Source organism: Melitaea cinxia, chromosome 15 (genome assembly GCF_905220565.1).
Source record: "Melitaea cinxia chromosome 15, ilMelCinx1.1, whole genome shotgun sequence".
NCBI lineage: Eukaryota > Metazoa > Arthropoda > Insecta > Lepidoptera > Nymphalidae > Melitaea > Melitaea cinxia.
Window position 1 is genome coordinate 8,689,752 of NC_059408.1, and position 13,328 is coordinate 8,703,079.

A 13,328-nucleotide genomic window follows, 5' to 3' on the forward strand; every position below is an offset into this window, starting at 1 on the left:
AAAATACATAGTCTCCTAAATTATGCATCCAAATTAAATTCTATAAAAAAGCAGTTTATCTTCATAAAATTGCCTTGTTGGTGAAGTATTTTTTATTCAATTTCAACACAAAAAGATTTATTCAATTCGTGCTATAGTTCTTCCTGATTAGTATAGATTGATATAGATAAAAATAGTACGCAGCATCATTATTCTTAATGATATAAAATAAACACATTATTTGCATAATATATTTCTGTGTAAATGAACAAGACTGTAAATATTTTCATGCTTATTATACCTATAAAATTCATTATATCCGAACCGAATCCGAAGCTTCGGTGACAAATTTAACCGAACATCAAAAACATGAAGTTCTAAACCGTAATATCTTTAAAATGGTGAATCGTAGGAAAGAAGATAGAAATAATTCTTGTGAAAAATTTAATGGTTAACGACTTTTGTATGACCGATTCTTACAGTAAGACTCACTTTATGATAAAAAAGGAAAAACAGCCTTATTTTTTACCTTGGACCTTGAATACATTTTTTTCTTAACGTAGGATCGTGAGGACTTTTATTTTATTTGTAATCCCTTAGATATACGAATATTTTTTGCTTTTTGCGTATTATTTATTCTGTGTGTGACTGTGAAATACAATTGGCGGACTTTGGCTATTTAGCCATTTCTTTCAGACAATCCAATAATATATACATATATACTTATATGTAAACTTATTAGGATTATGTATACAATAGATCAGAAAAATTTAAAATTGATACTAGTCTCGTATCATAAGATAATTGAAAAATAATATTTATAATTGTGTTTGCAGACAAACGAAGAAAAACCGACTTCAATTATATCGACAAGTAATACAACGTAGGTAGACGAAAAAATAGTTAAGTAAATACGCATTATCAAAGATTACTCCAAAAGTTGTAATCAGATCTCGGTGAAATTTAAATGTGACCATATGATAAACATCGGCTTTCGATTAAATTAAAATCATTAAACTCGGTACACCAAGTAAAAAGTTATGCGGAGTTTCGAGAGTTTCCCTAGGTTTCTCTGAGATCCCATCATCAAATCCTGGTTTCCTTATCATGGTACCAAACTAGGGATATCTCCTTTCGAACAAAAAAAGAATTATCAAAATCGGTTCATAAACGACGGAGTTATGCCCGAACATACATAAAAATATATATACGGTTGAATTGCGTAACCTCCTCCTTTTTTTGAAGTCGGTTAAAAATATATTAGGTATTTAATTATTTATGATTGTTATAGTCAGAGCTACCTGCTGCTGCTGCTTTTTTTAGAGCTTCATACGTTCAATTGACTACAAAAAATTTTTTTTATGAGAAACCGACCTCGTTTCCATGAACAAAACCAATATTGTCCTTGAACTTTTGAGAGGCCTTTTTATGTTCTTACAACAAATACTTTGATCGCAAATTTTTACTCACCATTTCGGATTCGACCTCGTTAGCATAAATCTTAACAATCCCAACATTGGAGTGATTCCCGTACCCGCCGCTATTAAATATAAAATTTTGACTTGCTTCAGCTGAAAAAATATAAATACTATTTAATACTCTCCTTGTTTACATCATAAATCTTAACTTGATCTGAATCTTTGATATGATCTATATCAGATTGTATTAAATATAAATATTTAATCTTCATCGACGTGTGTCTGATATACGAATATCTCAATATTCTCTATTTATCTCTATCATGAAATATTCAAGATATAGAATGTCCTCATTTTACTTAATGCTCAATCATTAAAACTTAAACATAAAACACATGTTACGTCTAATTTTAATATTATTGTAACAACATGTTAATATTAAATTGTTGGCCAAATTATTACCATTATATCTGGCCAATATTATATTCATTCATGAAAACGAATTGTAATCTAGTCAGATACGCTGTAAAACTGCTTACTACATTTACATTTTGTGAATAAAAGTACAAATTAGAGATATTATAATTTTACGGATGAAAGAGACATTCCGCCGAGAAAGTCTCAATATAATGGAGCGTTTCCGAGACCGTCCCGTCAAGCCTCGGTAGACAAGGTAATGTTAATTATCCTTTTCCTCTTATATATAAAACGAGTTTTTTATATACCTTCTTTAATTAATGGCATCCTTTTGTCTTCTTAGATTAGGAATTTAATAAATAATCTAACGTATAATTATGTAGAGATTTTTAATAAAATTATATTTATATTATTTTAAATGCGAATATACCTTTTGTAATTGAAAGTTTCCATAAGGTCCGGACAGTGTAATTAGATCTCCAACTTTCAATCCAGTAAGATGAGGAGATATGGCGCCGGTGTCGTAACGTTTCACTACTAACTTCAAAGCGCTGAATTCATTTCCGAAGCGATCCCAATTGTCACCCACCGGCGTGTACGAACGGACACATTCCTTGTCTGAACAAAAAAAGGCATGTCTATATATACAACTAACTCTTTCAGATTTAAAAATCTAGAGCGAATAGAAATGTAAACATAATAAAGGCACACATGAATATTAACTTTCACAGTTACTGATATCAGAATATAAGAGGAAGAAATTGTTCTTAAAAATCAGGCATTCTTCTAAACATTGTTTGAATAAAGTGTTAAGAATATTTTATACGAAGCTATCGCATCGTCAGTTGGTTTCTCTTTCAATTTCAATAGTAAAATATGGAGTTTTCAGATCTATAAATTTTGTCGGATACCTTACATGTAAGCCAGAGCTACTTATCATATCACACTACCACGCTTCTTTATGGTTAATCTTGTACCAAAGTTTTTGCCAGTAAAATATTATTTATATCTACTTTATTTAAATATATATTGGAAACTAGAAACAAAAATTACGGATTTTGTTATGTAAAAGAATACGATTCGTCGAGGGTAAATATTGACTTCGCAAAGCCTTAAACTGATAAAGTTAGTCCTTCCTTCACATGTACACAATACCCATCACCGTTTCTGATAAAATAATAAAAAATGCTGAGGTTATACATGTCATTTAATTTATGATATGAATGATAGAATATTTTATGATGTACATAGAAGTACATGTTTATTAAATTAAAATCACCTCGAAGAGAGTCTCGAGTGTAAGATTATAAATATGTACAAGTTATAATGGAGGAATCTATTATTAAATATTTACTCATCGTTTGATTGATTGCATCGTCCTGTATCATCAATCAAATAATTTTCTTCTTAAGCACATACACTTTTAGTACGTGTTGTATACTATATGTTGAGAAGTTATTATTTTTGCTTATTTTATCTTGTTTTAATTTAAAATTGTCAAACAAATAATATCTTAAAATAAAGAATGACTATCCCAGTGTCGTAATAGTTTTTATATTGTTACACTACAGCTACTCACATTTCACTCATATACGCGTATTCACGTAAACTCATAATTCAGAAACGGAGTAAAATATATGTAATTATTATGGAAAGTTTTTTCTGTATTTCCTGGTTCACCTGTTTATGTTATGTCAATTTCTAAAGCATTCTAAAAAAATAGTAACGGATAAGGTAAGCAATATATTTGTGACAATTATATGCCTTGAAGTTTTAGAATACAAATCACAGTGCAAATTAGATTATTTTTAAAGAGTAACTATCGCTGACTAAACTACCGTTGACCTTTTCTGGGCCTCAATAGAAGTTTAATTCCGAGAAAATTGTATCAATACCTCGTTTTGGTTAACTAAAACAGATGAACTAGCTGACAATTCAGAAGTGTTTAGCAAAAATGACTTGGAAAAACTATATTTTTTTTTAATTTAAAATAATAGAGCCAAATATATGTATAGCTGCATATTCCATTTATAAATTATTTAAATATTTGTAATAATATCAATTAATAGGCTATTGGACAAAAAAATAGACCATGGGATATTTTATCACATTAAATATAATTTAATGAAAGAAATACACAAATCTTACCCTTTTCTCTATGGTGTACTCTAACATGGTGTCCTAATGGAACAACGACAGGTCCCGTTTTTGGCACCAGTGCGAGGAGGGTAGTATCATGCGAAACGCGTTCTACGTGCACTACCCTACATTCAAGCGTGCGAGGGGAGGAGATTTCAGTCGGTGAGCTGAATATTGTCTCTCCAATGTTTTTCCACACTTTATTTGTAGCCTTTAACACTTTAACCTGAGAAGATTAAATTTTAGTAACTGTATTACGATAACTTTTTTATCAATTATAATATAATTAATTAAATTTAAAGGCCAACAAACTTGAACTTAAAACTTAAGAAACTAAAACTATTTTTACAATTTCATTTTTTACTTTAAAATATGAGTAAGTCTTTACCTCTATTTTACCACTTTCTGAAAAAACTCGTATCCGTATAGGATCTTTTATAGCTTCTTCGGGCACCAACTTTAATGTCCTTAACCAACCATTAGTCGCAACATCTATGAACAAAGCGTCTTCAGAAATTCTCGCACGACCACCGGGATTAGTTAAAGGTCCAGTGTATACAGAGATAGTGAGGTTTGTCGACGTTTGGATCCAATCGAAACGTAGTGAAGGAGGTGAATCCTTTGTCTTGTCCGCTGATTTCAAAGGACTCGACGCCGCTCTTCGGCTTATAGATACCGGCAAATCGCTAGACTGTATTAAGCTCTGCATTATTTTACTCGGTGGACTTCCTTTGACATTCTCCTCACTTTTAGCGATTATTTTCTTTCTTACCGGCGTTATGCAGTTTGCTAAGTTTTCCATCGATTTTCTTACTAATTCCTGAGCTTTTGATGGTTCTCTGAGTCGGTCGGATTTCGGAGATGGATTTGATATGTCAAATAGTTCCTCAGCGTCTGGCCGGTCAAAACTAAGTGGACCTACCAAGCATTTCGCTAAAAGTGAGTCGTAATTGACCCACGGGTGGACTTTGTCGAAAAGTTCCGTTGCATCAATACCAGCGCCTTTCATTAGTTCTTCAGGTCCTGCAATATCAAATTCGTTACAATTTTAATTCACAGAAAATAATTTGATTATTAAGTAAAGTTACTGTACCTCCAGGATGATAAGGCAAGTAAGAAGTAATGTTATAAACTCTTCCTCGGATAGCTAGCCAAGCGTCTTCTGAAAAAAAATAATTATACCGCTTTAATTTGGGTAACGGGCAAAATAATTAATAAGGTTGGGACCATTAAGGTTGGGATTATTTTTTGATAATATTTTATTTGTCGCCTGACGTTAATGCTAAATTTTTTTGCAGCATATTTTAAATCATCAATTACATAATATTATTAATTACGTCAAATTAATGCAAAAATATCGAAAAATAATAATTACTTTCCGTGTTGTGCGTAGCGAGTTCGGCAGGCGTTACCGTTCGGATACGACCACCAACTCCTGTCAGATCTTTTCCGGAATTCCCCAGTCGAATCCAGTCCATAAGACTATGGCCGGGTTGAAGAGCACATTTGTTTCGAGGGTTGCCTGTTAAAAGAAAATCGCGGGGTTAGCATATGTATGATAATCATATTAAAATAACAGATAACTAATATAAAAGATGTTTGTTAAATTAATGTAACTTAAAAATAAACAAATACAAAGAATATATTTACTTCGCAATAAGAGGGTAGTTACACTTTCGGGCAATATATATTATTTTGCGGTACAATTCGATTATATTTTGTTTTTTATATATTTTTCCTTATAACTCTTTACTTGGTTCACCAATTTTGACGATTCTTTGTCAATGAAAAGCTGGTAATTATCATGTGGTCCCATTCATTTTTATCGAAATTTGACAAGTACATTTTGAGTTTTCTCTAATAATGCATATTTAATTGACTGGTTTATCGACTGACTGCTTCGTATTATTTTTCGATGTAACTGAAGCCGGTTTTTTTTGTTTGCGAGCAAACAATATTATTTTATAATTTTTTACCACAATTCTTTTTATACGCACTTATTTTAAAGCAATTAAAAGCAGAAAATTAATAACGCATTTTAAGTAGATCAAGTGATTTAATTGTGTTATCGGATTTTTCATAACATATTTCGATTTCTTACAGATTAACGTAGAAAACTCCTTTAAAATGGTTGACTAATTTAGTCTACGTTTAAAACACATCTTTCTCATATTTAGTCTGTTTTAACATCTAAAAACAGTTTCCTAATATATGTATAAATGTATGTTCTTTATAAATTTAAACAAGCTTACAAAAGTAAAGAATTAGTAAATAACAAAATATTGAAGTACGATGGTCACAAGAATTCAAAAACATTTTATTAAACGTACGAAGTCATCTGATTAGCAATTTGAGTGGAATCTTTAACTAATTCCTTTGAAATTATGGTCACGATTTGAATTATTTAAATTAAGGCTGTCGTCGACTACCTTCGCAAGGATTATTATTCCGAGTCCCGACAGATCACATAGAGCTCACAGTAAAAGCTTAATCAAATTTATAATACAGACAAATTTACTTGTACAAGTATAATTAACAAAACGAACAAGTATATATATATATATATATATATATAGGTATATATATATATGTTTGTTTTCAATATATGTTAGTTTTAATAAAAGACCGTTAAAAATTTGTTACATTTTGTAATCTTTATTATTAGTAGTTAAATTGAGATGACGATCAAGCTTCGACCGTTCTACATGGAGAAAGAGCCATGCCCTACAGTGGTATCATACAATAAGTAATCAATCAAGCGACAATTGAGATGAAGTTATGTAATAAAAAATTGCATGTTTCCCGAAAATAAACACAATAAAATGTAGAGTTGATATTACATTTTAATTTTTGAATTCGCGATCTTAAAGCTTAACATTTTCATCACGTTTCGCTGGGTTGGGTAAAGGTTTACTATGGAAGTTTCAACCATTTTAAGATTCGTATCTTGTATTGCGTTTGGAGTAAGCTAAAAGGATTTGTATACAGTATGAGTTTGCTGTGACCTAGAATATATTTTACTTGGTTCGAAAGAGAAAAACTAATTTAACAAATAGATGTGAATATGTAGGTATATATAACTTAAAAATAAATGTAAATCAACGTTTAAAGATGCAAGAATAAAACAAAACAAAAAAAAAAAATCATATGCAATGAAAAACTTGGTTTTAATAGTTTGAACCTGCAGATATTAACGATTTTTGCCGTTGATACATAGTAGAGGAAGTATCTTTAAACTATATTTGCTGACGGTGGGACGGTGTAAAGTATTAAAAGTTGTAATGTGAATGACTAGCCTGTTTAGGACAAAGGTCCCAACATGCTCAGATAATATATATATATATATATATATATATATATTCTACCTATCTAATTATGATCTACAGCAAATTTCTGTACGATTGGTACAATTACGATATATGTGATTTAAAGTACAAACATTTTCCGCGCACAGCTGGCCATGACCTTTCATATGATGAATATTCACAATATATATCTTAAAGGCAATTTATTTACAAAAATGTACATCGGACGTGAGCCTCAAAATCGCCAAACAACAATTTGTGAGCTTATTTACGTGACTGTTATATAAATAGATAAATTTCGCTTACTACACTGTTACGAAATCGATGAATTAACAGCATCATTAGGCTTGTCTCTAATTAAAAACAGAGTATATTGTTTAGTAAATATTAATTATAAAGAAAATAATTTGATCCATATTGAAATAATGCACTTTTGTTGTTTAATATTTAAATTACCTAATTACCAAATTAGTTACATACGGGTATAGTTATAAGTGACATTATAAATTTATGTCGTAAGAGTCAGAGGGTCTATTTTCTTGGGGTATATCTTTGCGGATGTCCTGTAGCTTTTATGTAAAAATGGATGCTTAAACTACAGAAACTTTGCGATCAAGCTTTGTCTGTATTTTCACATTAAGGTTCCCACGAGGTCAGGAAAACCACGGGGCGTAACTAGTTTCTAAGTTTTTGTTTATCTCAGGAAGTGAATGTAACTTGCTAAGCTTTTGTTAGCGATAAAGCAATTAGCAAACGAAAAAAAAACCGACTTCAATTACATCGACAAGTAATACAACGTAAGTAGACGAAAAAAATTAACAAATTCACTAGTCGTCACTACGATTTTCGAGGGTTCCCTCGATTTCTCTAAGATTCCATCATCAGATCCTGGCTTTCTTATCATGGTACCACCCACATATATTTTTCAAACAAAAAAAGAATTATAAAATCGGTTCATAAGCGATGAAGTTATTCCCGAACATACATAAAAAAAAAACATATATATACGGTCGAATTAAGTAACCTTAGTAAATCTATATATAGACCAATTTAAACTTAGCCTACATTTTTTTATTCAGACTCGAGTTTGAAGAATACTACTCGTGGATAATTTCAACGTTGACAGTTATTTTTGTAATATATTATATACTAGCTAACCAGTCGAATTTCGTACCACCATAATCTTTTAATATATATAGCAATACCCGTGCGAATAATTTGCACCAAATAAGTATAATAACTGTCAATCATGTTGACGTTGTTTCAAAATTAATAATTAATTACCTAATTTACAAAAAAAGCAATATTACATTTTTTTGTTGTTGATATCGGAGAATTATCTACAAAATGATACATAATTTATGTGGAGTAATCGTGAGGTTTTTTTCTAAAAAGGGTGGCAAACATTTTAACCTTAGCGTATTAATATATATGATTGTTGTTATTTTTATAGCAGCTTTGTAAATATTTGATAGTATTATTGTGTTCAAAGAATGTCATTGATGTTAAATATAATAAAGAGTATACATTATAAATGCTCTTTATGATATATGTTGAATATAGTACAATAAAAACATTTGTTTATCTGTGCCCATCCACTCTAATTTTTATTTTTATATATGGTATCACTCTTTTCTTGTCCTCGATGGCGACTAAAGATGTCTATTAATTGCCGTGCTGTATTTTTGCTTTGTTAAGTCCGCTTGTACAGAATAAAGAATAGAGAAGTTAGAATATAAACGCCTATTATTTACCCAAACACAAATAGTATGTTATAAATGTGATCATTATCTACAACATGCATTAACGATCAATCATTAACTAAATAAGTACGTTAAATTGTTGGACACAAATTGTTTTCTAGAAAAGCTGCTCATACAATACTTTGATGTTTTTTAATAAAGAAAAGTACACAAATATAGTTAATAGTTATTCCTTTTAGGATAAAAAGAACACATCTTAATTCGCGTTTCTTTCTACTCCAATGCTTATATTTTTTCGTTCGAATAAATATATAAAAGCCTTTCGAGCGTGGGCTGAGAACACTATCTGTTTTCCTAATAAAGGGAAAAAAAGGTTTTATCGCAAGCAGATAAGTGGACTTATAAAGGGTGAGGGTCCTTTAATAGAGGTTTCGTGGATTTTTTTATTCTTTTTAAAAGATATTAGCGATATTTTATCTTCTTTTTAGTATAGGGATTCAACCTTTAACATCCCACGGCTGGGCATAGCCCTCTCTCTCCATTTAGGAGAAGGATTGGATCTTAATCCACCACGCTGCTCCACTGCGGTTTGGCAGATATGTTCCTACTATCCGACCAGACTGTCCGTCGATCGGCGACAGCTTAACAAGCTCTCCGGGGCACGATGGGGAGGCCCACAAGGACATACATCCAAGCCGGAAAGAAACATTCGTACAAATACAAATATCCATTCCGAGCGGGAATCGAACCCGCAAGCCGTCAGTATTTTTGGCGACTACTCATACCACTACACCAGAGCGGTTGTTTTATAACACTTAAAAGAATAAAATATAAATCAAATCAAATAAATTATGCTAGACACTAATATAATGTAATGTGATAAAAGGATAAAACTAGGTAGGTAATTTTGAGACCGTTTTTATAGTTAATTGCTAAATCTTCAAAAGCATTGACTCCTCTTCTCACGCCTCCACTGATGACGAGAGGGTGGTACATTTTACCCAAATAATCTGTATTACAATTCTAGGGGGAAATGCCGCCAGCATTCTTGGTACTATTCCACACGGACATGCGATTTATCATCATGATTATCTATAAATAATTAGTTTTTAAGGTGTACATAATCAATATGTATAATATTGAAAACTTCAAAAATAAGTTTGCATATAAAATTGATATAAATATTAAATACAAATATTAATAAACTGCTGCTGTTTTACCTACAAAGTTGCAATAAGTGAAAACGATGAAGAGCGTTAATAGAGATTTTATAAAGATGGACAGCGAATTATTTTTTTGCCTTTATTTGCTAAATTGCTATCGAAAAACGTGTTAAATTTTCTTTGAACATTTTCTACCGGTTTGTACAAAGAGCTAGCAAACGATCCCGTTAAGTTCGATCAGTCTTTTAATTTACTGTGTAAGAACGCAATGAAATCGTTTGTGCAACATAAAGCGTTGTCGATAGGGTTCAGCCCTTCATATACCAATATATGTCTGTTTATACTTATGTAGAAAAAAGATTATTCGTCTTTTGTTTTGGGAGCTGTGCTTCCAGTATATTTTTCGACTGTACTTCTAATCTCTAGATTTAGATCTAGCATTTTAAAAACGAATATTCATAATAAAATGTATTCATAATAAAATGTGTTCATAAGTAAATGTTTATCTAAAACGGTTAATTAAAGGCTATAAAACATTTTGTTATTAATTATAGGTATAGAATAACAAATATAAATGACAACATGCGTTTAACGATGCTGGTGTCGTTTATAATAATTATTATTGCCTTTAATTTATTACTCATCTATAAATTATATTAACCGGGTTCAGTTTTATTTTATTTTTGTATATATAGAGATACATTACACTTAATTATATGTTTTAGTTGCTTAGTTACCTTTGTAAATTAAATCTTTTCAAGCGTATGTATGTTAAGATAATGAATTTCTGTAATATAATTGAGTAATGCATGAAGGCAAAATAAACGAGAGAACAGGCGCGTGAGTGAAGATTCGGAGGTTTGATAAATCTATTTCATGTATATTCAATTTGACTTTCTTTTTAAATTTATATTGTATACTTATCAGTGTTTATCTACTATTAGAAATTTATGAACAAATAAAATCGCCATTGATCATAAAATATTAATAATGTTTTGGATAATAATAATGTTGCTCTAGGCAATGCTCTAGGTTTACTACGCTTGGTGTTTTATTTTGCGTAAAATCATTTCTTAAAAAACATATTGTATTCGTCTTACAGAAGTTCGCTTTTACTCAATTTAACTCATTTGTTCTTTCATTAGACATAGTTCAGAATAATACAGTTCAGAAATAAATACTAACATTTATAATATACTAGCGACCGGCCCCGGCTTCGCGCGGTTGCAAAAACTATCAGTGTTCCTCTACTATATTATGCACTAGCTGCTGCCCGCGACGTAGTCTGCGTGAACGCGATACAGCACCAAAAATACCTACGATTATACCTTTTAAAATAAAATTCATTTACCCGTTTCTTCTTTACATTTCATATCTACAGAAAAATCTCATAGATGGCGCTGCTTTAAAATTGTCTTGTCTACTTATATTCATTTAATTATGTTTATCGGCTTAGTTACTTATATTGCGTGATTTTTATAGCGTGAAGCTAGCTTATATAGCAACATTCAAATATGCGTCGATACATTACACGTTGTTTCAGAATGCGTTGAGGAAATAAAGGTTCACTGCTCGTTCCCGGTAGGTGATAGCATGATAATATGTAGCCTATACGTTGACCCGACTTCTTAATAATATTCGTGCCAAATTTGAAGTAAATTCATCCAGTACTTTTTAAGTTTATCCCGGACATACATATAGACAAACACAAAAATTCTAAAAACTATATTTTTGGCTTCGGTATCGATTGCAGATAACACCCCAAGTATTCTTTTAAAAAAATATTCAATGTACAGTCTTGACTTTCCTACCATTTTATTATATGTATAGATGTATTATTATACATATAAACCTTCCTCTAGAATCACTCTATTTACTAAAGCCGCTAAACCGCATCAAAATCCGTTGCGTAGTTTTAAAGATCTAAGCATACACACAGCGGGAAGCGACTTTGTTTTATACTATTTAATGATTAAAACTCCTTTATTTACCTTGTATTAGATAATCTTTCACTACGAACCCGTAAAAACGTTGCTTTGAAGTCGAACGAAAATAGGAAAATAATGTCCTGAACCATTACATATGTTAATATTATCTCGCATGTCAAAGTATACAAGCTAAAAACGTTACATTTATAATAAACTACAATTTTATGGCAGAAAATGCTGAGTCGTAACAATGCGATATATTATTGAAGGAGGATCTACAAAGTTTAGGTAAGTCGATAGCAACTGTCGCAACTTAGGTACCAAATCTTTGAAGAGACGAGTGCTTACATTGGTTAGACGTCAGATTAAGACTGTTTTTGTGTAACAATTCTCTGTGGAGTATTTTATTTAGGTACCTACATTTTAAGACTATATTTTTATTGGCTAATATTATAATAAAGAAGAAAGGTTTTTTATAATCGATATATTTTAAAACTTTACCAATTTTAATAATAGGTTTACTACTAGAAGGAGTTAACAAGAAAGAAAATATCAAAGTACAAAAGAAAATAGTTTGAAAGTGGCGCATAGGTCATATCGACGTAGGTGAATTCACGAGGGCTGTCTATTATATTTTTTATCATCGATCAATATTTAGGCTCTGTTAAATTTTCTTTTACCGCAGCGTTAAATTAACTCAAGAACGCTACGTGTAGAAGAATATTTTACCTCAAATGCTTTAAATTATCCCCTCCAAGTATGTTTAAAAGCCATTACATAATACGATCATAAAATATGAAGAATACTTAATACATATAGTATAGAAATTCTTATTCATATTACTTTTGGAGTATATTTCAATAAAAAACATATATATATTTACAAATAGTTTTTTGTTGCTTTTAATGGCCTTAGATTAGAGTATGTATTTTTGGGAAAGGTTTTCTGGGATAGATAATAATAATAATAATAATAATAATATTCGTTATTGCACACCATAAAAGATACAAACGAAAGTAGTATAATTAGAGGAAGATGTACAAAGGCGGCCTTATCGCTAAAAGAGCGATTTCTTCCAGACAATCTTTGGGTATAGGACAGCGCATAGAAAAGCGGTTAGGAAGTGTACAAATAATTGTTATAGAAATTAGAATACATCACAATAGATTATAAAATTATACATACGTATATACATACATACATATGCTTACACACTTACATACATTCACATATACACATATACTCATATATAAATATAAACAATTCATACATATTT

The 13,328-nt window shown here is 30.7% G+C and overlaps 1 protein-coding gene across 1 annotated transcript in view; it reads right to left on the reverse strand.

Annotated features, from left to right (window-relative positions):
* The window catches only part of LOC123660327 (cytochrome b5 reductase 4), an 86,426-nt gene that overhangs the window by 1,623 nt on the left and 71,475 nt on the right, over positions 1-13,328 (reverse strand). Inside the window, exons 4-9 of the mRNA XM_045595430.1 lie at positions 5,329-5,475; positions 5,047-5,115; positions 4,342-4,976; positions 3,963-4,179; positions 2,245-2,432; positions 1,450-1,550 (exon numbers count right to left, since the gene is read on the reverse strand). Of these exons, the coding sequence (XP_045451386.1) occupies positions 1,450-1,550; positions 2,245-2,432; positions 3,963-4,179; positions 4,342-4,976; positions 5,047-5,115; positions 5,329-5,475 (1,357 nt within the window). The remainder of the gene's footprint in view (positions 1-1,449; positions 1,551-2,244; positions 2,433-3,962; positions 4,180-4,341; positions 4,977-5,046; positions 5,116-5,328; positions 5,476-13,328) is intronic.